The sequence below is a fragment of the Patella vulgata genome, chromosome 4, assembly GCF_932274485.2.
Source record: "Patella vulgata chromosome 4, xgPatVulg1.2, whole genome shotgun sequence".
NCBI classification, from domain to species: Eukaryota; Metazoa; Mollusca; class Gastropoda; family Patellidae; genus Patella; species Patella vulgata.
Genome location: NC_065882.2, coordinates 16,936,535 through 16,963,274, shown reverse-complemented (window position 1 = coordinate 16,963,274; position 26,740 = coordinate 16,936,535). Strand labels below are relative to the sequence as shown.

General features: G+C 36.5%; 1 protein-coding gene across 1 annotated transcript in view; it reads left to right on the top strand.

Moving 5' to 3' along the window:
- LOC126818673 (neurensin-1) overlaps window positions 1-25,172 on the top strand; it is a 29,505-nt gene extending 4,333 nt beyond the window's left edge. Inside the window, exon 2 of the mRNA XM_050546220.2 lies at window positions 24,132-25,172. Coding sequence (XP_050402177.1) covers window positions 24,178-24,912 — 735 coding nt within the window. The 5' untranslated portion in view covers window positions 24,132-24,177 and the 3' untranslated portion in view covers window positions 24,913-25,172. The remainder of the gene's footprint in view (window positions 1-24,131) is intronic.
- The last annotated feature ends 1,568 nt before the right edge of the window (window positions 25,173-26,740 follow it).

Genomic DNA, 26,740 nt, shown 5'->3' with positions numbered 1-26,740 from the left:
TAAAACTTATGGGAGAGAGAGAGAGATGGGATTTAAAGTCCACTCGACACAAACTAGGTCATGTCGGGACTAATATATGGTTTATAATTTTATTTCAATAATTCGCTTGCGCGTAGGGGTCTTTAGCAGTGGAAGGAAACCGAAGGACCTGGAGAAAACCCACGAGGTTGGACAGGCGACCTTACTCCTTGTCACGTACAACCGGGGATTCGAAACCACACCACGCACGTGCTAACCATTCGGCCATCCACCCCACCCCCACGGATCAGAAGGTAGTGGTGTGTAAGTGGATACAAACCACAATTCATCGTCTGATTTACCTATAATGCTGTAGATATTATCTTTACAATATGTGAGCGGTGGACCTGAAATTTGGAGTGAAGTTGTCAAACATGTGAAATATAAATGCTATCGGTACAATTGCATTTTGTATTATTCCACTTTAAATAGTGTACTCCGTTTTTTTTCTGGGCCACCTCATATCTTAACTACCAAGATTACATTTAGGGGAATTATGAGAAGTTAGATCAAGAACTGGCAGTTAAAAAATAGATAACGTAAAGAGAATATGCTGAAAATTTCAGTCATATTGCTCAACTATGAACCGAGATATTAGCGATTGAATTTTAGGTCTAGTCTCGATCATCATTATTTAAGTCGGTACGATAAAAAAAAAACCAACCGAGGTATTAGCGATTGAATGTTAGGTATAGTTTCGATCATCATTACTAAAGTCGATACGATAAAAAAAACCAAAGTCTCGATTATCCATTTTAACGTTAAATCCTCCATCACAAAATGTATCCAAATCAAGTAAATATCGCGGGCTAGCGATGGCATCGAGAGTTGATTATGGTCTGGATAAGTTAATTAATGTCTAATTAATAATTTAGATACCATTTCAGACCTAAAGAAAGACCTGCAATAGTCAGATTTAGCTGTTGCATAATGTATGTTTAATTTACATGAAGAGGCCATGTGTAATGATTTGAATTTAAGATCAAATGATTTGTAAATAGCAGTCAATCAATAATTACTGTTTTCACAGCGTCATATAAATTGGAACCATGAAGAGGTGTAGTGGCCCCAGGTGCGTTAATGGCCACGCGAATAACAGTCATTCTCCAATGTTGTGTGTACAGATACCACAGAGTATAAATCTCTGTACAGATATTTCGGTCTTCTCTTACAACAAGGACCTATTGCAATACTTTTGTATGGACAATCCACCACAACCTACCCACCTCCTCTCTATCTCTCAATCACCATGTAATGAGGTACTTACTCAATATTACTAATGTTTAAAGCTACATTTATTTTATTTCAATCTGAGTTTCACGACTGTAATAATCACCTGGTCATGATCAACATATATTACTGTTTTAATGTAAGTATTATTTTAATAGGGTTGGCGTCATGGTGGCTTTGGTTATAATTACGTGTAAAATTAGTTAAAAGATCGTGAACATTACTCACACACGCAACTTACATTGTTGGTCAACAATTAGCTCCGCTTGTGAACAGACACGAAGCTAGTTCACCGACATTCTAATTCCCATTTCGACAATTTTAGTCGGAAAGACTAAGTATACTTCGAGAATTTTAAGGAATATATATTAGTCTTCCATTTTGATATAATGTAATGTTATAATGAAATTGAAAATATTTATTTAGTCGCAAAACAAAATAGTACACTTTTCAATATGGCGATCATTCAGGGCAGAGATCTATTCTTAAAGTAGATAGCTCTCTGTGTGCAGAATGCGTTATTCATGTAAGCTTCAGCGAAACGCTGTTCTTTATTAACTGAGAAATAAAACGTCACATGATCTTCAAAATATTTTACTTTAAATACCAATGAATAATGTCTGGTTTAAATCTTTCTCAGTGGTTACAATCATTGGAAGGCATGGCAACGGAGAAACCTGGGTAATTAGGGAAGTGATTTGGAATTTATATGAATATTCAATGACATTTACTGTCTGAAAAATGAACTCAAATTGGGTTTAACGTTCTACTTTTCTGTACCAACCGAGCTAATGCAGTGTGCTGTGAGGGAAATTTTGTCCAGATGACAGCATTTCCGCCTAATCTTCGTCGAATTCTTTAACGTGCACGTCAGCGTGTGCTCGAGACCTCGATTTTCGGTCCATCCGAAAAAAATAGACGCTGTTCCTTGCCAGGCCCACCATCCTGCATTGGGGAACCACGGTGAACAATCTGAAGGCACGTTCTTGGCCAACACCCGGAACAGCCTGGGTAGTGAGCAAGCGCCTTACTCACGTGACTGGCTCCCCACGTGACTAGCTGCGTGTGGGTGTTTCTTACGATGATATCCGTGTAGATAAAAGCCATGATATAAGTAAAAGAAAGCGTAATAATACTAGTCTTTGTCAAGGTTTTATTTTCTACCACATAGCTTTGATTGTTGAATCCAGATCCAAAATATAGCCAAAAATAGTCATAAATATTGACGAGTGCCGTGCGTGAGACAGGGCATGATTACCCTTACTATCATAGCTGATATCCCTTCTCATATATCTGAAAATATAGGCTGCTCGATAGCATGAATTGTGTCGATTGATAATGGAGCATGTGTCTTCTTGTCCTGAAAACAGGTCATGATACATCTTGAAACCATCGCTAGTGTTTTTAAAATGTCGGATTAAAACAGATGGGCTCATCCACGAGTGTGTTGTTTTCTTGAGGTTTTGCGTTAACAATGCAGTGTGATTCACTTTGACAGTGTATGCAGTGTCTAACATATGTTGTTAATTCAATATTTTAATTATCTTTAGGTATTGTAGAACTAGGAAACCAATGACAACTGCTCCATGGGAACAAGTTTAAATAAAAGAACATTGATTATTTAGTTTAATTGCGTTAAGTAATTGGCAGTAATATTTACACAAGAAGTAGACATATTTAAAGATGCTCGTGTTCTAATGGTTCAAGCAAGGTTAAATGGAAACAAAAACTCCTCTAAACATGGAGTGTTTATCTCCTAAATAAACCACGCTGGTTAATTTTATGTGAAACTTACATCTTTGTTTTGGGTATCTACGGTATTAGACTTGCCTTCTGCCTATGGAAATTATACTTTATTAATTTTGTGGAGGTTTGAATTTTGTCATAGTAAGGACAAGGAAATGAAACCTTCAGTGGAATTTTCCATAATGGCTGACATCTCAAACGAGTCACTTACTGAAGTGATCTGTCTCTTTAAGTCAGTGAAAACAGATTATTGTCATCAACAAAGACTCACAATAAGCATCATAGGCTCACCCAAAAATCAACCAATGGCATAATTCTGCCAGATGTGGACGGTAACTCCCACCTCTACGCAAAAGGTACAGTCCCTATTGTGTTATTCAGTCTACAACAATATGTGTAGCTTGGTGCTATTTTTTACAAAGAAATAAACACGACCTGTTTGAATGTGTTGCCCGAGACAATCGTTCTGGATAAATATGTCTATAAACTCACGAAATACGAACGTCATTGATAGTCTCGATTATTAGGTCAAATAATCAATAAACATTTGGCCGAGTTATTTATCTTGGCAATTTTGCCGATCCCTGCCGAACGGCTTAATCGAATCATGTCTATTTAGCCACGTAGCAATAGATTTTCAATTAGGAGGTGGTTTAAGACATGTCTCTAAGAATCGTGTTACAATTTGCTGTTCTTTTAAACTTTAATTTGGATGCTTTAAAATCACCGAGCAAAGCATGCGTAGATTCCATTAACGCGTTAAAAGCTCTTAGAAAAAGACCACCTCAAAGAGAATGCGCTTTAATTAAAAAGTCCTTTCATATCATGCTGTCATGAAGATTAAAAAGACGAATACAGACGTACAAAATACGAAACGAAATATGATTTGTGTTTTTATCTGATTGGATTCGAACTCTCAAACTAAATACATTTCTACTCGAAAATAAATTGTTTCAATGGCATTTAGTAATTGAACTGGAATACACAGGTCACAATTCTATGGAATACAATTACTGCTTATTAATTTGCGATGTTTCTTTCAACTTGGCTAAGCAGTAATTGTATTCCATAGAATTGTGACCTATGTATTCTTCTACTCAGTTTGTGGATTGACATCGGACGTTTTTAGTTATCAGGAATAATATTTCATAGAAACCTTTATGGACTTCCGTACAATTTTTGCTAGAAAAAAATCCGTGCATTACCATGTTTTTATTAAGCAGAGAATGGATGAAAACAAGGGAATGCACTTGCCTTGTCTATTTTTCTATTTTTCTCGTTTTCTAGTGACAGTCAATTTTTTTTTTTTTTTTTTGAATTGTCAGATATCCGACCACACTCTCATATAACAACTTTTCATCTTCAACGAAATTATTAGGGAGTTCAAATTCGATCGTGTTTTCCATTTTTGGGTCACTTCCCCTTTCTTGAAATCTTCTTTACTCATCTATTTGGAATGTGTTTCACTAATTCTACATATGTGAAAATGGCTGACAACAACATTGTCCTTTAAACGTGAACGTGATGTATTACTTGCTCAACCCACATCTAGAATATATCGGTCTCTCTACTTCATCGAATTTTCGCCTGGCGGGAGTGAGAAATTAAATCTAGATGAAGTATTAATACAAGAACACAGACGGTAAACAGTTCAATCGCAATATAATGAAATTCAGTTAATAAGAAATAAATGAAAGTAGGCAGATTAAAGGGGGCATGGGGACTAAGGTGAAGTTAAAAGGAAAATTGTTTGTGTGTAAAATAAATGAAATGAAATGAAATTTAACGTCCTACTGTTCTGCTCCTATACTGGGCTAATGAAGACGGGCATATGCCATACAGTGTGCTATGAGGGAAATTTTGCCCGGGCAGCAGCACTATCGCCTACTCTTATATCGAATTCCAACTGCCAAGGGATCTTTTACGTGCATTCCAATGTATACACGGGACCTCGGTTTTTCGTCTCATCCGAAGGACTAGACAGCTGTCCTTGTCAGGCCCTCCGTTCTGCACCACTGACAAGGGGAAACCACGTCGGAAAATACAGATGTACTTTCTCGGCCAATGCAGGGATCGAACACCCGACCTCCAGGCTAGCGAGCCAGCGTCTTAACCAACTAGCCACCGTGGCTCCCGTGTAAAATAAATTGCATACCTTAATAGGCCAGATGGAATGGGGGAAGGGATAGACGTGCCGACTTTTAGCAGTGCGATGTGATTTGGATAACTATAGACATTGTACTGTTGGCGAAATAGCTTTATTTAACGTCTGCTTCCACCGAGATTATATCGCAGACAGAGAGAGAGAGAGGGAGAGAGAGAGAGCGAGAAATGGGGTTTAACGTCCACTCGACACAAACTAGGTCATTTCGGGACTAACATATGGTTTAATTTTATTTCAATGATTCGCTTGCGCGTAGGGGTCTTTAGCAGTGGGAGGAAACCGGAGGACCCGGAGAAAACCCACGAGGATGGACAGGCGACCCTACTCCTTGTCACGTACAACCGGGGATTCGAAACCACGCCAGTTGACTCAATGACAGGCTTTATGATACAGCGCGCACGTGCTAACCATTCGGCCATCCAACCCCCTAAGTATCGTAGACAGTTACATGTTGTATATACATAGTAAACATTATTTACATTGTGATTAGTGAAGAAGGATTAGAAGGGATAGTTAAATATTTATATATATGTATTTACAAAAGACAATAAGTGACGGGACGAGACGTTATATAACAAGTGCAAAACAACACTGAAAAAAAACTTGTGATGAAACAACACAAACTTGTGTTGTTTTCAACACAAGTAAGGTGTCTCTATTTAACAACACAAACTTGTGTTGAAACAACACAAAACTTGTGTTAAATGTTGAAACAACACAAAACTTGTGTTAAAATTTATCAAACAACACAAACTTGTGTTGAAACTTGTGTGAAAATCTACACAATACTTGTGTTGAAATTTTTTGAAACTTGTGTTAAAATTTCTGAAACTTGTGTTGAAATTTCTGAAACTTGTGTGGTTTCATACAAACTTGTGTATAACCATCCACAAAAACTTGTGTTGTGTTTTTCCCCAATTTATATACAGTATAGCAACCTTTTTATGCAGGACCCATCTCTTTGCTCTGTTAGACCTGTAGCGTTTGATAAAAGAAGGAAACAAAATTTGTTTTTGTTTTTGTAAGATTATTATTTATTCATGAAATCATAGGAAAAAGTAAATTAATACATCAAAACTAAATAGATATTTGAAATGTTAACAGAAAAACAGAGAATTCTAATGCTAATTATATTGTGTTATATAATAATGACCCCCCCCCCCCACACACACACACACACCCATCACAAAATATAACATAGCTATTTAAATTGTTCTTAACCCCACACACTTTACCTATCACAAAATATAAAATAGCTATATAAATTGTTCTTTACCCCAAAACAAGAACTGAGAATATAAAGATATGTACACAGTATCCCTACCCCATACTCCAAAATATATAATTCAAATAATATCTAAATTTAATAACATCCAAACCAAGCACTAAGATTAATTATGCACTAAATTGAAACAATTTCAAAAACTGAAAAGTGCTACAAAATCACACTACAAGTGATTTGTGAGACATATATGCAGTTTAAAAGTAAACAAAAATCTCAATATTTAGGAGAGAGGGAGAGAAATGGGGTTTAACGTCCATCCACCCCCACCCCCCACCCCCCCACCAAGTGTATAGAACCAGTTCCTGATTTAAAAAGCAAATATGCATGGTACTTACATAGTCTTTGTCTGATAAGCAAGATCTGTGAGAAAACGTCTCCACAATATCAATAGCCCTTTCCAACTTGATCTTTCCGAGGTGGGTAACTGAAAAAAAAAATGGCAATGTATTAGTTGGCTTAAATTGACTAGACAGTTTTGATTAATTAAAAAAATGTTAATTTAATTATATTTGTTTTGTTTCATGTGTTGGTTTGCTTTGCCACAGATGAGACAGTGATATCTACATATAACTAAGATTCTGTCTCTGCTCATACATGACGTGTACAGTTTTACTATACTAAACTGAATTTTAGATTTCAAAATAGCAGAACAATCTTTTCTATTAGAATTGAATAGTTACCCACCAAGACAAAGCTGCTCAATCATCATTTTTTCCAGCCATTTCTTCTTCCATTTTTTGGGTATACGACGTTTGGGACTTTGGTATACGTCGTTTGGGACTCGGGTTAACGACGTTTGGGACTCGGGATAATTAGAAATAGGCCAATTCAAAACACGAAAGAAAATATTTATTAACATGAAACACGTGGTTAGTAAAAGGCTCAACCAAACGATAAAACATTAGTTGCACTTACGGTTCTTTGATAATCATCGTTTCTCATAAAAGTTTTATATTTATTTAAAACGAATAATATGCTGATGAATTTATTTGAAAATGACCTACACAAAAAACAAAATAAATATTTACACGACATGCAATCTTTTTTTTACAAGCCCCTAGAAATTGTTAACGATAATCCGTGAGCTGCACGTTGACATGCTTGTCGTAGATGGCAATACCAATTGATAAATTAGTGCGTACAAGGCAAAGTTTTTTTGTGGAAAATATAAGAAATGGCAACGAACAAAGCGGGATAATTAAAGCTGATAATCCCAATGTTATTACAGTATGTTCAAAGAAACCTAACGGTTCTTTGGTGGATGAGGAAAAACGTGAGTTGTCAATCATCGAGAATGGCGGCCGTGTGTTGATTGCAGTTATACCGTTTCACGAAAAAACATTAGCAGTGGTCGGTCAATCAAGCTCGTTTACTATTTATAACGCAAATTTTTCGTTTCGGTTAAAACAAAATATACGTCCATTTTAATTGGCCGAAGGATGTGTGACTAATAGAAATATTGCGGGCGGACAAACTGACCAAACAGTATATTTCGAGGTATTTGAGGTAAGCTAATTTAATATTATATCATAACTGCATGTGCATACTTGTGTTTCTGTGTGATTAAATATTCAAAAAATCATTCTTAGGATACAGCCTCGACACCAGTCCGCCTTGAATTGCAATGTTTGTTTTGTGTTCTGGGCGCCATTTTGAAAAAAACTGACATGACCTATATAATACAATCCAGCGATAGTGCAGTCAATTTCCTTTAAAAGGGAATCCGAATTTGTTAATTTTCTGCAATATCACTTCGGTGGTAGCGGACGTTAAATAAAGCTATTTCACGTACAAAGACCTACAATAAAATCCAGGTGAATTGGGAAAAATATTCATGTATTTTCTTGATGAAGAGTAGCTATTTCAATTTGTAAATGCCCAGTCATCTTAGACAAATAATAATTCCAACTTCAAATCAGTTGTATTTATTCAAATCATACTATGAATAATTGTATTTTTCCACTTGCATAATAATAAAAACTTGACTTTTATTATTTTATTTCTTCAGGCTAAGAACATGGAAAATTGGTAATTGCCTTGTATCACTGCTAACTATAAGGCACAGGGAGCCTTGGGCAGAAATGATAATAATATGGTTCTCAGATATGTTACTGTGTACAGACTGAACAAAAAATATATATACACTTGCTATTACATGTACATTATATCATTGGCAATAATAAGATCCAATTTTAGTTTTTAGTTACACACTGTTAACCACCAATAGATGACAATAAATCATAAAATGTATTCAGCTCGACGTAAGACTTAAATAAATAGATACAGTTGGTTTAACTTGAATAGAAGTTTTAATTATCTATGCTGCATATATGCATATATCACCTTGCAGCTGAATCACATTACATATCTTTTTAGTTGATGTTCATATCGTCTTACGTATTTTTCATCATCAATGTGACCTTGTTCTATGTCACATTAGCCTTTTCAGACTTGTTACCACGAATATACTCACCACACCCTCGCATAGTTATGAATTTATTGTTTCACTTGACTAAAGAAACATTTTGTAGGAATGTATGCTTTTATAGATTGGACACTTGTTTGCAATATCATTGTCGGTGGAAACTGGCACTATACCTAAAGAATGACTGAACAAACAGCCGAGACGGGGTTTCAATTGATTTAAATTATTTCTTTAAATACAGTAAAGCTTGAAATATGTCAGTTTTCACTCTTTAGAATGTTTTTGTAAATAAGTTTTTATTGTAGTTTCCGTGGCGTATTCCCAATAAGCGTTAGAAACAAAGATATACACCCTTAATCCCGGTGCCGATAAATGTTGGGTTGTGTGGAACATGCTAACAAATCTCGGGTACGATATATGTTTGATTCTGGTTGAGAACAGCATGAGAGCTATATGATTGTTTTCATTGGAGATGAGACGCAAATATTCAAGGGGGTCAGACAAACTCTAAACCAACCGCGTTCCCTTCACTGAGTCCCTTCAAAGGAGGCCCTGTCTGTCTACCTGTGGAATAACATGCATTTGTATCTGTTAAATTTGTGTGGTAGACAGATTGATATTATTTATATAACGTCTTACCCCAAACAAATTGCAAAAGAAACCATGAAGTTTCTGAGAGCGATATTTCGTAATTAGTGTGCTTTAATGGTGGGAGAATAAATAATTTCTTTTTAAATTTTTCAAACACAAACTGGTCATATATAAAATAGCATTTTCTGACAAGACCAGCGATAATCTCGTAAGATATGACTCTTACTATGTCTATTAAATGGTTTTCGACGTCTCTTCAAGGTCACCGTCTTGCGCCAAAGTCGTGAAACGCACCGTCGGGGGATTTGTTGGGGCCTGTCTCCCCCAGAAAAATTTCTAGAAATTTCAAGTCGGTCTTGCCTGGCCGTGAATACGGCAACCTGAAAGTGGTCGATTTTAATGTAGACATCTGAACTCCAATCAACAAATCAATCAACCAGGCTGTTGTCGTTGCATTCACATGACACCAGGCGTGTCACCGATGAAAAAAATATGCCTGAAACAAATGTCACTGTTAGTGCGACCCATTTGTGACAATTTCAAGGTCCCAAATAATAGTCCTTTTTTACTATTAATAGTAATTCAATCAGTAAGTGCTATTTACCTTATAATAGTCGTCTTGGCTTTTACCCGACATTACACAAAACACCAATGGTAACTGTCGGGTGGTCTCTCCAGTCTTAATGAAGGCGTGGATGGAAAACAGCTGAGACCATGGCTTGTTCACCACCCGAAAAGTTGCATCCATATACCAAGTCGTCTGAGTAAGAGACTGGAAAGTCATATACGGTGAGGGTTACTACTTTCGAGAATCGTCTGAAGAATCTGAATTCTATCCCCATGTAGGTGTGGCTTTCTTTTTCTAGTAGTGTGGTTTTGACCTCTTTCGTCTTCACGTGGACATGCCATTCTTCTTTAAAATGATATATTGTTAATATATCGTCCCACTTGCCGAGCAGGTCGATCAGGCACTTCAAGATAGACCTGTCGGTCAATCTCTCTGTGCTACTAACCGCCACGTGGTAGGACACCCTGCTGGTCTCATCTTCGGTTTATTAGGCCCAACTTTATTTTAACTACAGACATCTTAACACCAATTAGCATTCAAGTCTGTCTGGCTATATTGTCTGAGTAAAAAATACCTTTCTCTTACTTGTGGACCCCCGGATTACGACTTTGTATGGAGTTCAAATTTAAAAAAAAAAATATTTGTTGACGGTACGCATTACTTGTGTTAATTATATGGAAAAAACACAAGATTTGTGTTAATGCATTAAAAAGAACACAAGTTTGTGTTAATGCAATGCAAAACAACACATAACTTGTGTAGAATAATTTTCACACAAGTACTTGTGTTGAGATCCAACACAAGTTTTTTTTCAGTGAAGACATGCCAACAGAGATGATCATAGACATTTACAGACATACACACAAGACGAATATTTGACAAAACAGACATAAATATGGACGAACATTAAGACAAAGTGACATAATATGTACATATATATTTTTATAGGTCGTTTGCGTCTGTTTGGTCGATTTGTCCGATTGAATGGTAGGGCGGTGCAACTCTTCTTTGGGTGTATGGCTATGGGTATGGCCTGGTCCATTCTTCCTTCAATATGATTTTCTCATCCCGTATTGTGGTTGATTTCAACTTTATTTCTGGAAATTGTACTGTCAATATCTTTTATTTATACTACAGTGGGCAATCGGTTGCCTGATTGCCTGAAAATCGACCTGTAGTGTTGTTGTTTTTTTTTTAACCCTCCTTAAAACTAACACGTTTATGACAAATAATTCCCCCCTCCCTCCCTCCCCCCTCTCTCTCTCTCCCTCTCTCTCTCTCAGTAAATAAAATACGCTAAACCCATCTCTCTCTCTCTCTCTCCCTCTCTCTCTCTCTCTCTCTCTCGGTAAATAATAGTTTATTGATTATTGGCGATCGAAACTATTTAAATTAATTTGAATGAAGCTGGATTCGCATTGAGACTTTCGCGAACACGATGATTCATGATTTATATTCTGTTTCGATCAATTGTATCCTGTCATAAAGTAATAGCCATGTGAATTATTTTATCGTTAGTCAATTTGCTTTTGTTTCCTGGCGTGTGAAATCAGACAACAAAAAACTGTGAAATTGTTGCATGCACCATGATGATGGATTGTTATTTCTAGACGCTATAAAAAGAAACGATGTGTGGTATGCATACAATTGAAAATTCTGATCAGAGATGTCTTCAATATACTTCTAAATTGTATGCATACCACACATCGTTTATTTTTATAGCGTCTAGAAAAAACAACCCATCAGTGTAACCGGACCTAGAACAACAAGATATTACAAAAGTTTATATACATATATATATATATACACTGATCTACAACCATGCGTGTGGCTACAGGGCTTAAAGAGGATTTTTATCATCCTACCAAGACGATAAATGTAATAACTTTCCAAATAACTGAGAAAGGGCAGTTTGTTGCGTTCTATATTGAGACAATCCTGTGCATCAAGATTCTACTACAATACGTAAGGGTTGGGGGTTGTTGTTTACTCGCTTGGCTGTTTCGTTCTCAATTATCCTAAAAGTAAATTAGTCTCTAAATCAGATGAGGTTGTTCAACATGTATGTTTATTTCCAGAGTGAATATATATGCTGCACTCTGCTTGAGTTTATATACATGTTGGTAACCAGGTCTGATTTAGAGCGTCCTAAGATTAACTCTTTAAACAATTAGCACAATAGATTTAATTATAAGAATACAGTTTGAATGAGCTTAAGTTATATATCTCTAGACGTTTTGGTAATTAAAACAATTAGACTAATTTACAACTAGTCTATCAAGATTAAGGGTTGATTAACGTCTATAAGAAATGTGTAATAATGATAAAAAGTATATATATATACGAAATGAACATGTGTATTTATAATAAAATATATATAAACTTTAAATACATAATATTTCACAATTAATGTTGTATGTACATGTAGAGTTATACTTTACTCTATCACATAACCATAGACTCTCCTAATTATTGAAAATCTAAGGACATACCCGAGGTTTAGTTGGGCCAATTTGTTTCACATTATATATAATGAAGTTTGAACATATGCTGTCAAATATATTTTTTTTGTGAACAACCGGCGAAAATCTCCCAAAGCCTATTGTCTCTTTAAACCAATCTATAAATAGATAGTATGATATCGATCTAAGACTACCTGGAGATTTACATCAATCAAAATCTTGCGATAGATGTATTTTACTATATTTGATTTGTTATCGGTTTATATTATTGATGATAAGTGATTATTCATGATTTTTCAACGCAATCAAATATCATATTGCACATCGCGTTTATCACTTAAAAGTACACTTCACAGAAAGTTACCATTTTTTGAGAGAGAATCATTTTTTGTGAAGAATGGAACAGTCTAGTGAGACACTCATTGTGTGAGAAATGTTTTTGTATAAATTCGGTTTGTGAGGTAGACTCTTTTTTGGGTTTGTGAGGTAGAATCAGTTTGTAAGATAGAATCATGTTTGTGAGGTCTGTGAGGTAGAATCATTTTGCGGGATAGAATCTTTTATGTGAGGTAGAATCATTGTTGTGAGGTAGAATCTTTGTGTGAGGTTGAATCATTTGCAGGATAGAATCTTTTATGTGAGGTAGAATCATTTTGGGACGTTGAATCATTTTGGTGGGATAGAATTTTTTTTATGTAGGGTGAGGTTTTTTCTTAATTTGCAGCTTTAAAAACTCTTATAATTTCTTCACCGACCTATTCACAAACGGGAAGATTACACTGTTATTAGTAACACTATAAAGTTAAAGATCTGTAAACAGGGTGTCCATTGCGCATGCGTGCGGCCAGTTGTGTTGGGTAAATCAAATTTTAGGAATAGGTGTTTTTAAGGAATAAAATCATTTTTGTGGAATACGATCATAATTACATGAAGTTTCTTTAAAATACCCATCTTCATTAGCCCAGTATATGAGCAGAACAGTAAGACGTTAAACTCCATTTCCTTTCATTTCATTTTCCTTTAAAATAAATTTGTCTCCCTTAGTTGTTTTTGGTCTGATTATTTTTTTTATGAATTTTTGTGGCTTTTAAGAGTGAGTAATCGCCATTTTAAAAATACAACACGCGATTGTCATGGTATCAAAAATGTGGGCGTCTAAGACCCTTAAGGAAACTGTTAAAAAAATAATAGACATTAAGTAAAGAACTAAATTGATATCACGAAAAACAAGAAATACGTTTTTCATTGATTACCGTGACATAATTGGGCGAACATTAGACCTAGTCGAGTTGTTAATCTTCCACAAATTGCTCAAATTTATTTTAAAATAACTACAGTGTCATTGGAATGTTGAAAGTGAACTGTTTTTACACAAAAGAATGATGTGTTTGGTTTCCTTTCTTGGCAACCCAATTAGAATATAATGGCGCCAGCCATTTGTTAAAGAGAGAAAAATAACTTTCTAACTAAACAGAATGACGTCAGTAACCAGTAACATGCCTGCAGAAAATATAATGGTTGTGGGGGAATAGGGAAAATGGTGGAAGTGGGTGTGGCTCATGGCTAACAACGTAATGAATTTTTAAATCCAGAGCCGGACTAAGGTTTTGTGGGGCCCTAGGCCAAAATATTTCATGGGGTCTATTACACATGCATCCACCCATCCATATAAGTAATTTTGTTTTTGTCACGCCTGCACATAACAAACGCAAGCAGCACATTAAGTGTGGCTATTTTAAGTAAAAGTGTTACGTAAGTTCAAGTTATCTGTCACTGTCATTCGCCCTACTGTACTGTAAGAAACACAGCAAAGTATAGGCCTATTTGGAGGGATAAAAAGCCAACTGAACCAAATACCGATTTTATCGTTTTGAGTAAATGAAGTTTAAAGTCTTATCTGTAAACTTCATTTACTCATTTGAAGCTAAACTATAAGACTGATTTTTAAAAATTATTGGAATGTTGATAGTATGTAATAAAGTGCATCTTTGTAGCATATTCTCGTTTACATTTGTTGCCATGGTAACATTTGACGGCCATTTGACGGCCAATTGACATCTACTTGTATATCTTTGTCGTGTGCAGATTTTAAAATATAAGTTTTTACCCAAACAATAAAGATATATACAAATTAGTGTAGTAGGAAGTGAATCAGGTTGTCGAAATTGATTATTATTATATCATCTTTATAAATGTTTGATTTGTTTTTTGATAGGTGCAAGACGGGGGGTCAGATATTGTGAATGATCCAAGTAGACATGGATTAATCTTCCAGAAAGTCATAATCGTATTTCGGTTATTAAAATATTTAGATTAGAAAATGTTACTTTAAATATTAACACAGGACTTAGATCTTTTGACAAGATAAAATCTATATGAGGGAAATCACGCCTTGGGGAATAACTTAATTTAATTGAAATTTGGACTTGGATCAGTTGACTTTTAAGCCCTCTATTTAATCTTCCATACTCTAAAAGTTTCACTTTACTCCCAAAAAGGTAATTTAGAATTTGCTCTGATATAAGCAAAATCGGATATAAGCAATTTCAAGTTGTCGCCAGACCCGTTGCTTATATATCATGGCTCTATTGTACATGTACCAGCAAATTATTGAGAGGATTTATTGAACCAAGCGAGAGTTTAGGGAAACACAGAGAATGATTACGTGGTGCCCCTAAAGGCGCGGAGCCCTAGGTCATGCCCTAGTTGGCATGTGCCTTAATCCGGCTCTGTTTAAACATTCTTAAACTCTCCAAAATAAAAGCTACTCCAATATCCAACCAACTGAAAGCGGGTTCGCCACAAGGCGAAGGTACCTGGTAGAAACTGATGTTTACATATATGGCGTCCGGATCCATAAACTTGAATTGATATTGTTGTTTATTTCTTGCAATGTCTATCTTGTTTGTCTTGCCCGCAGGTTTGTCTCGTCGGTTTTATTTTGCATGCAGTGCAGTAATAAGTATTATATACTAGCATAGGAACAACACTACTGTAAATACGTGTATCATTTGCGATATAAAACGAGCGATGTTTTCACCTCGTCCTCGCCAGTGGTGTAGCGTCGGTTGCCAGCGCTCGGGACACGGGCAAGGGTTGCGTCCCTTGACCCGTGAATCATGCCAGAATATAAGTTATATACAGTATTGGAGATTAACAGCATGGCAGAATAAAGTTTTGCATCGTATACAATCAAAAATACTTTCAAATCAATTTAAAGTTTACATGGCCTTCTACTGAATCCATGCCGTCACCTTCATGCCTTAGAGACAAATATATAGCAATAATTATTCTGCCAATTCTCTATACTTTTATAATATTCGAATGTGCTTAATAACATTTTATTAAAGCGACATTATGTTAGATTTAGATAAAGAGTCCTTCAATTGGCCGTAGACGCCGTCTGAATGTTTAACACAAATATAGCGGACATTGTCTAATCCACTATTAGCTAATGCGAATAAATGTCTAATTAATACTTTATTATATAACATTTGAAGCCAGAAAAAGACCTGCAATAGGAAGATTTAGCTCTTGCACAATGTCACATTAGATAAGTGCATATTATTGACTTTGGGATATATATAGAAAGCGTGTTGTTATGCCATTAAGGAATATGTGATTTTTCGTTACGGGTTCCATTTCCGCTCCAGTCTTTATAAAATATAAGAACTCGTCTATTCTTTAGTTCAATTATCGACATAATTATATATATATATATATATATATAGAGAGAGAGAGAGAGATGCAGGAAATTCAATATTTTATTTATAATGGTCGGCGGCTATTCGCCCGATACTGACATTGATTTTATATCTTAAGGCTATCTATTATTTACATCAAGAAGATTCATTATCAAGACAATTACTTGTATACCAAAGTCAAATATGTTTCAATAGAAACACAGAACATGAAATATGAGAATTTTATAATTAGCAACAGGCACTGCTATTATAGTAGGTTGGTATCATGAGATATACTCTGGAAACTAAACCGGAACGGGCGGACAGAGTCCACTTTAATACCCCCGCTGGCTTTGTCCGGCGTGGGATGATATATTAAGTCTGATTCTTATCCTGCTCCAATACGCCTCATACACACAGGTTTTTTTACGGTTTTTTTGTAAATATATTGGGGTATGTTTACTCTTTCTAGAACATCCGGTATCACGTTTCATTTATTTGGTATATTCACACCGACAACAGCTTGTAGTCTTGTATTTAAAGTACTGGGTTGGTGGCTCTGATGTTAGCCATACCATATCTTTCATTAACTATATTAATGACGGATGTCGTGTATGCTAACTATTTCTAAAACTCTTGATTCTATTTGTAATGTTAGTCAATAATAAAATTGTCTTGTATTTAATTGTATTATGAGATAGATTCTCGCCACCAAATGCCTTTGGGATTTTTGTTTTAGCCCGGTCATCAATTGATCGGGATGACACCTGTGAATATGATAGACATTAGGCATAAAACATAGTCTCGGCTTAATGTTATCATTGAAGGAGATACCCATGACAAGCTCCTGTGTTCCAGACATCAGGTGCTGTGAAGCTAAGTCTCTCTATTCTCTCTGGAGTGGAAGAAAATAGAGAGTCTGTCTTGATGATTGACGAGATTCTCTGTTTCTTGCTCTGAGCTGTGAAATCGATCATTCTTCATTTCATCAATTACTACCTGCTAACTGGTTGTTCAGCTATACCAAAAACATCCCTAGTCCCTTGTCATTGTTATTACAGAGGTTTTCTTTCTTCGCTCGCTCGTATCCCCCAGTCTGAGGTTACCCCTAGGTATCTGTTCGTTCGTCCACATTTTCTTCCGAAGTTGTCTTTCTTCGCTCGGTCGTATCCCCCTGTCTGAGTTTACCCCTATCCATTAGTTCGTCCACATTTCCTTCCGAACGTTCAATTTAAAAAAAAACCATTTCGCGTCTTGTAGTTATGACCTTTATACTTAAAACCTTTTTAGTAGGTCACAATTTTTGGAATGTTTCTGATTACCTTGCTTTGTAAGCTATATTTATATTGTATAAGAGACCAATTCTTAGAATAAAGACTTAAACTAAAATATTCACCCTGACTGTCATCAAAAATATATTCTATTACGAATTTAATGAAATTAAAAAGTTTACACCTCAGTGTTTACGAATAAAGATTTTGATTACCTGGTAAATGCTTTTGAAGTACTGAAGAAGCATTGTACAGAATGTCAATTAGCTAACCAAACCCTTGTATAGATTGCCCCTATAAAAATCCTAACCCTAATCCTAAATATTCTGGTTATGAATAACTTCTTCCCTTATATAACCTCAGATAATTTCACATTCCTTTTACTTTACCCAAGGTAAATAATTACACACCAGATATCTCGGCGGGATTAACTGAAATAAGAGATCGAGTTAGTCTTGTGCTTAGGACTCTGTATTGGAATGTATTACTTGATTGGAATGCATCACATAATCGATTGGAACACATGATTGGAATGTATCACGTGATTGGAACTTCTAACATGACTGAAATGTAGCACTTGATTGGATTGCATCGCATGATTGGAACACATGACTGGAATGTATCACATGGTTGGAATGCATCACATGATTGGGATGTATCACTTGATTGGAATACGTCACAAGATTGGAACACATGATTGGAATGTATCTCACGATTGGAATGTATCACATGATTGGAATGTATCACATGATTGGGATGTATCACATGTATCGTGTTTCAAAGGGAATGGAAAGTAATTTAATGTATTGTCAACACAATACTGCGGTCATGTATTCAGACTAACATATGATTAATTTTAGTTTACTATGGTCATGTATGTAATGTCAGGAGAGAAAATTCGGTATGATTTCGGTCCTTCTACTTTTTCTTCATCTAATTCGAACTATCAAGTCTTTTACGTACATACCAATAATATACTTACGAGTGGACCTAGAAATTTTTACCCAATTCCCGAAGTTTCTTTTCTACCCACGTCGGGATTCGAGCGTGGAACATTTGTTAAAAGCGATGTTATTGGACTGAATAAAACACTGGCATAAATGAAGGAATTCGGAATTAACTCCACCGATCTGTTCCTAAGGCATAGATGGACATGTTGTATGTAATAAGACAATAATGTTTAGCTTATATAATATCAAACTTTGTAGATATTATTATTATGTGCGGTGTGAAAAATATGTGGATAACCACCCCTTGTAGTTTTCGCATTATTTGCATGAAGGTAAAGACGGCTTGCGTTCAGCTTTGCCTGTTTGTCTGCGGACGTTAAGTCTCATTGACAGACACACCGTTTTGCCCAACAAAGGATTTGAAAAATATATTCACATGACAAGCCCAAAATAAATCTTGGGTGTTGACCGTTCTTACCAGACACACACACCCCAATTCAGATACAGAAGAAATGCGTGTCTAGTTGCTCAGATAGGACAAAAAAAGACGTTAATTAGTATTATGATAATATACTTGAATGACATTTCGGCGTTAAAAAGGCGAAAACGTCGCTGTCCGTACAAAAAAAAAAATGATTCCCCGCAAATTGTATACTGAATATAACACGTGCACTTGAGATCGTAATGACTGCCAGAGTCAAATCTGGTGGCTTTCGAAGCCGGAATGGATAACATGTTGGGTTTCTCTGGGTTCCTCTTATTTCTAACTTCCTACGCGCATGCGAATTACTAAATACAGATTAATCATAATAGTTAGTCATTGTCAATTAGCCAACAAAGGTCAAACTAATATTAAAGATTTTCCAATCCATATAGGCTATTGTTGCAGATATTATTTAGGTCTTCTCTTACGTCAATAAGTGTTTATATGACTGATTTACGTCATTGACAAGAACCTGTTGCAATATGTTTATATAACCAATTCCTGTATAATTATATACGTTTATACATAAATATTCCATGGTTCATTGCTTGTAAGTCACCTAATCTCGCTGAATCTGACTCGCGGTTATCTCCGAGGTCTGTAATCGCCCGCGGTGAGTCTGGTTCAGTTGGTCTATACAAATGGACGACGGAGATTCCCACCCAAACTAACCGTATATCTAGTAATGTGACTCATACCATGTTTCACTGGGATGTGGATTTGGGGGAGCTACGGTGGTTCAGTGAGTGAGACACTGGCTTACTAGTCGAAAGGTTTCGGGTTCCCTCCCGGTTTTGACCGGCAAAGATCCTCGGGATTTTCTGACTCGCATGGTACGAAGAACCGAAGTCCCGTATACACCTGGAAGTGCACGTAAAAGACCCATTGGCAGTTGGAGATATTTGGTATAAGAGTAGGCCGTAGCGCCGCTGTCCGGACAAAATTTCCCTCATAGCACACGTGGCCTATACAGTGTCAACCCTGTCAGAGCAGAACAGTAGGTTGTTAAACCTCATTTCACTGGATTTGGCATGGATTTCATTATATTTCATGTTTTCTTCTAACTATACACATTTACTTCTTTTGATTCACTGGATTTTATTGGTTGATTTGTTTTGGAAAATGACAAGTCGTCTTGCATCTCCAGATAAAACCAATGTTAAAATTTAACCGATTTTGTGTTCCACTGACCGAGTATAGGCTCTAATACAAAAATGACACTAAAATTAGATTTTTTAAAATATCTTTTATAATAAAATCATTTATATTTAGAATATGGTGTTTAGAATATGCATATACTATAACATATATTGCCTTGTCGTTCACTTTTTGCAATACTTTGGGCGATATTAACAAAAAATGCTCTTGTCGGTGATTAGCTAGACCGTATTTATCAATATTTCAGTTATTCATTTAAATTTTGGATGTGTAGAATGTGCATATCAATAACATATTTATGCAGTTCTTTGGACTTTATTGGCCAAAAAATGAAGCTCTTGTCGGAAATTAGTAAGATCCGTAATAGCAAAAGGGATTGATCAAAGGATACTAGCAAGTAGAACAATGCCGATAGGAGAAATGGGCTATAATTCAACGTTGCGGAAAATTAATCCTTTTTACAGAGACCTGATGAAAGCGAAAATACCCTCGTAAATAAAGCCACCGCTTTGGTTCATATGATTTAAATTAAGTAAAACATTTTTTAAAAAATATTTCCCGATAAATTTAGTTTTTCGTCGCTGGGTGACTTCATTGCTTAGAACCGGGAGTAAGGTAATTTCTATTTCAATGCTTCGCTCGCGCGTAGTGGTCTTTAGCAAAGGGATGAACCTGTGGGAGATTCGGAGAAAAACTCACGGGGTTAGGCATGGCGCCCGACACGTTATACCACGCCACTCAATGACCAATGCCAATAGTAGATAACTGACGAAGCTTTCATGTTCGACTACCAGTATAACCACGTTATAAATGAAATGAAATGGGGTTTAACGTCCTACTGTTCTGCATCGATTGGGCTAATGAAGACGGGCATACGCCATACAGTGTGTTATGGGGGTAAATTTTGCCCGGCAGCGGCACTGTCGCCTACTCTTATATCGAATTCCAACTGCCAGGGGATCTTTTACGTGCATTCCAATATATACACTGGACCTCGGTTTTTCGTCTCATCCAAAGGACTAGACAGCTGTCCTTTTCAGGCCCTCCGTCCTGCATTACTGACAAGGGGAAACCCTGCCGGAAAATCTGGATGAACTTTCTCGGCCAATGCAGGGATCGAACACCCGACCTCCAGGCTAGCGAGCCAGCGTCTTACCCACTTAGCCACGTGATCCCCTAACCACGTTATAATCTTGCATGCGATATCACCCTGGGTGGAAGCGGACGTTAAGCCCCACTGACTGGCTGTTTAATCAATCTGATTAAAATACAGATCTATATTTCGTCTCGTTCTGTTTTTTATACTTGCGATGGCCTACACTACGTGAAGGTCTGGCCGGTTGTAGTGGGAGGTCGGGTCAGGGGTCGTACGAGCTGCCTTTGCCTGTGACGTAAGACATTGATTAATCAATCAGCTTTGACGTTTCTAGTGGTTTACCCACAGTTCCGTGCATCGCACTACAAGAACTCGCCGTAAGAGACCGTTTCATTGGCTAATCCCTCACTTCAACCAGCATAGGCGTACGAGCTGGGGGGGGGGGGGCTGGGGGGGGGGCGGCCGCTCCCCCATTTTGGGCACCAAATGCTGGGAAAATTTGGGCACACAATTGTACTTTGTAAAATTTGTATAAAAAAAAAATATTGTATTCTTGAGTGTGTCCAATTTAACAGCGAATTTATTACTATTATGTAACATACTAAGAACCTAACTACATTTTTTGGGCACCAACCACCACCGCCCCCCAGTCAAAAATTTCCCCGTACGCCTATGTCAACCAGAACGCCGGTAATATAACTACTCTTCCAGATTCTAGTGTAGTAAAGACGAGTAAAACGAAATTAAGAAATATATAAAACGCCACGAATTAGGATCTGTGTTTTAATCAGGCTGTATCTTTAACCATGTAGTACAAGCTTATTTAGTTCGGGTTCACTCACAGAAATCGATATGCGTGGGTTTATATTCTACTCTACTATTGTTATAGAACAAACACAGTCGGCAAAATATAGAGATACTATAATAAACCTCTGCTTCTGCTTAATATTCTTTAATTATATCAATTTGCTTGAATATTTATAGAAGATGATTTCTGATTACAGCGCCATATCAATCTGGTTTAATTCAGACGTTAATTTCTTCTCGTTAGATATCGTTATGAAACGTTAAACAAACATTAACCTATTATGGTATTTTTGATCTTTCTTTAATAAAACATTTTCTGGTTTAATGAAAATAATAATTTGACTCCATGGAAACAAATATGACATAGTATTTGCAATGCAAAGCTGTGGCATATTGATGATTAAATGTTTTTGTTTATATTGTAGTTTGTACAATCAGGGCCCTGTTTCTCGAAACCTTAATTAAAGATAGAATCCAAATTTTAGTATATAGTTCAATTTTGATTGGCTAAGCACTAAAATGAACCTAATATTATCCAATCAAATTACTAAAATTTGGATTTTTATCTTAGTTAAAATTTCGTGAAACAGGTCCCTGTCATTACTGTCTTTGACATCAGAGTCACTGCACGTCGACGTCACTAATTAGCCGGAATGTAAAAGATGGCGGGCAGAAAACGGGGTATTCTAACTCTTGTCGAACACCTGATGCTACCCCTGATTTATTTGAGAAGTTCATACAGCTAATAATTCACGTTGTACCTATATCTAGCCTTAAATTCCACGCACCATCCAATCTAATAAATGTCTAATTCGTTTCGCGTTAGCGTAATTTGAGATTCCAATATAAAGGATTATGGTTGACATCCATCTAACTGTAGAATTAACCTATTGTAATTAAGAAGCTACTAAAGCCCAATGGATATTACAGACCGGATTATACACTGCTTCAGACATCTGTGCATCTGACAAATCAATGACAATCCGGCGTGTAGCCTGGTTGAATTCCAGATTTATATCAAACTAATAGTGTAAGACAATAGAAGACATTTCCAAGTGATTATGTAGCAGCAGGAAATGAAATGGGGTTTAATGCCTTACCTTTTTCTTCACTAACCCGGGTTAATGAAAACGGACATACACGCTATAAGGGGAATTTTAATGTGCTGCCAATGGTATACAAGGAACATTGGTTGTTCGCCCGAAACTACTGGCCAGGTGAAACAAGGGTGGAAAATCCCAAGAAAATAGTGGTTAAAGCTGCATGATGTAAAAGCTAAATTTAATTTTAGTTTCAACTGTTATACATGTATAAATTATTAAACATTTATTATGTAAAAGCTAAATCTGCCTATTGCCGGTCTTTCTTTATGCCTGAAATGTTATCTGAATTATTAATTAGACATTAATTAACTTATCCCGTCCATAATCAACTCTGATGCCATCGTTTGCCTGCGATGTTCAGTAGATTTGAATACATTTGGGGATGGATAATTTAACGTATAAATGAATAATCGAGACTTTGTTTATTATCGTACCAACGGTAAATAATGACGATCCAGGCTAACCTAAAATTGAATTGCTAATATCTCGGTTCAGAGTGAAGCAATTTGGCTGAAATTTTCAGCATATTCTGTTTTAATTATCTATTTGTTAACTATTATAGCGTGAATTGTCAGATCTTTATCTAATCTTACCTATTGCCCCTTTAATTAAACAGTTAATAACATGACAAGCCCATAATCAACTCTCTATGTCATCGGATCGAGTGGCTCCGATTTTAAGTAGATTAGAAAGCTTCTACTAATTATTAATTTTATTTAAAAATGGAGGAGCGAGGCTAAATCTCGAATAACAAGTACCGTTGTTGCGATAATAACGTTCAATGTCACATATGGTCAAAACTCCATACATTGATAACTTAGCTAAGAATAAAGTATTTTAACTGAAATTTGCAATATATTCATTTTGCATTATATATTTTTGATCTATTATAGCAAGAACTGTCAGCTCTTTATCTATATCTTACATATTGCATCTTTAATGAGCCAGTGCATACTTGCCGATCGAAGGACCCACAGACAACTCACAGGGTTTGACAGGCGGGCTTGCTCCTCATTGTGAATAAACGGTTCCAATTACCGTTAATCGATTGAATATGTTAATGTGGCATTTTCTATTTTTCTACTTTCAGAACACCTGTAAAATGGTAGCTTATTAAACATATACGTTCATGGAAAATGGCGTCGAGTCATAAACAGGACCGCAAACATTTGGTTACTGATGACGCAGATGAACCTTCAGAACCGGCTGAGGAGATTCATGATCTCCCGCCAAAACACGGCAAGAAAGGTAGCAGAGGTGAGGGGAAGGAGTCTGAAAAAAGAAAACGCAGTTGCCCCCTAAATTTCGGAGTTAAATCGTATTTACACAATTTCTACGAGTCCCATGCATTTAAAGATCCGTTGGTGTACGAAGATGACGATGATTTCCGTTACTTGCTTCATTCCAACCCAAAACGTCGAAGATGTCCTCCAATATGGTGGAAGATCTTTTTGTGGGTCGGGGTGAACTTGTTACTGTTTGGGGTGATTGGTATATTGGTGGGTTATCTGGTTCCCCCAAAAAATCACCTTGAGAAGATTGATGAAGATAATGATATCGCTTACGTTGACAGAAATGCCGAAGCCTATAATACCACTTTAGACATGTGCAAATTAATAGGTCTCATTCTGTTCTGTGTTGGCGGTATGACACTTGCCCTGTCCCTTCTATTCCCAAGTTTTTTCAGTCAATACTGCGAAGATGATCCAAGAGATGAAGCTATAAAAGTACCTCTTCGCGATGGTGAAAAGCCTCCTTTAAGCCCAATTGAGATGAGCGTTCCGGTATCGGCAAAGCTTAAAGGAGTTCAGCCGACACGGAAAAGTCCAGAAGCTCATATGACCAAAACTGGTACAATTCCCGTTAAATGATTTCTATTAAATGCCTAAAACTGACCTAAACGACTGCCAAAATCGATTATTGAATTTGTCAATAACAGAAAATATCAAGTACCCTCTAGTGAATGAATGTTTCGCGGGGAAACAAAAGCTGCAGGCGTGAATCCGCTTATAGATAGCTGGATAAATCTGACTACAGCTCAACCATGACAACAGTTAAGAATGCTTCTGGGAAATATCTTTTATTGTACATTATATTTTATGGGTAGTAAACGGCAATGGTATAAATCAAATACATCTTAGTTGTTTTATCAAATGGCATATTGGCCTTCCCATGTCCATTGGCTTTTCATAGATTTGTGTTCTGTTTGTGGACAGGGTCGTCCTATCGCGGTTTCGAATCCCCGGTTGTACGTGACAAGGAGTAGGGTTGCCTCTCTGTGTCGAGTGGACGTTAAACCCCATTTATCTCTCTCTCTCGTCCTATCGCAGGAACACACTCGGCAGATGCATCTCTCGGTTTGGAGAAATCAAATTCGAAAGGTTTACATAAAATAGCAGTGGCTTTGATGTGAAATCGAGTCCTCCTTACAGCACAATGGGATTGGGACAGCAGCAATCGAATCTCTTATCATCCAATGAAGGTGCATGGCAAGAACTCAATGCTTCACACCAAATTTGAAAACAATCTGTTAACAACAGTAGTCTCTATCGCGTTATCATAAGGTTTTCAAAAAGTGTTGTGAACCTCAAGTAAGACATATCGTTAAGCGCTGAAAATTGATAGGATTCGTCCCCAATGCTTTACATTACAACAAACCTGTTCAATACTGGACGGTGTATAAAATCAGTATAACAGGCAGAATTAATACATATTACATAATAGTACATGTATAGGGTTTCACCTACATGTAGTTACCACCAAATTTCATTTAGATCTCTTATCAAAAGTCAAAAATACATATGAAGCCACTGCCTGGCAGTTGATTTTTGTGGGTCAAAGAGATTAATAAAATTGTAGGAAATCTCAGGATTTGCATAAATTTGCATAAACAGCTGGAATTGTTTTGTATCGGTATCGGTCCCTTTCTATTGAACTATAAAAAACGACACGGAATAGGATGTGTTTTAATCAGATAGAAATGTGGCCATAGCTTTCTTATAATCTCTGTTTGTAACTGAATATAAATAGTCTGGAGAGTTCGTAATAGTAGGTTTAGAAATGAAATATGTACGTAATATGCTGTTATCTGAGTTAGACGAAGACGATATGTTGCAGAAGGAGTTAAATTTTGATTCGAGGGATTTCTTTATATTCTCTTTATTTAGCAAATGTATATGATTTCTTTGGGGTGGTTTAGCGTCCATTCGACACAGACTAGGTCATTTTGGGACTAACATATGGTTTAATTTTATTTCAATAATTCGCTTGCGCGTAGGGTCTTTAGCAGTGGGTGGAAACCGGAGGACCCGGAGAAAACCCACGAGGTTGGACAGGCAACTCTACTCCTTGTCACGTACAACCGGGGATTCGAAACCACACCAGTTGACTCATTGGCAGGCCTTATGATACAGCGCGCACGTGCTAACCATTCGGCCATCCAACCCCCTGTGATTTCTTTGGAGTTTCATTCAACATTGATTTCTTTGGAGTTTCGATGTTGAATCAATGCTTGCCGCTGACCAAGACAATTTTTCATTTGTAGAGGATATATTTTTATCTTCAGTATAGGCTGCTGATAGTAGAATAAATATTTGTTTCATCCTGACATCGTTTAGCCTTTTATGATACATAAGCATGCGGGTATCTAGCGTTATGATACAAGGGAAACTACTCTACATTTTTCTGCACGTGCCAACC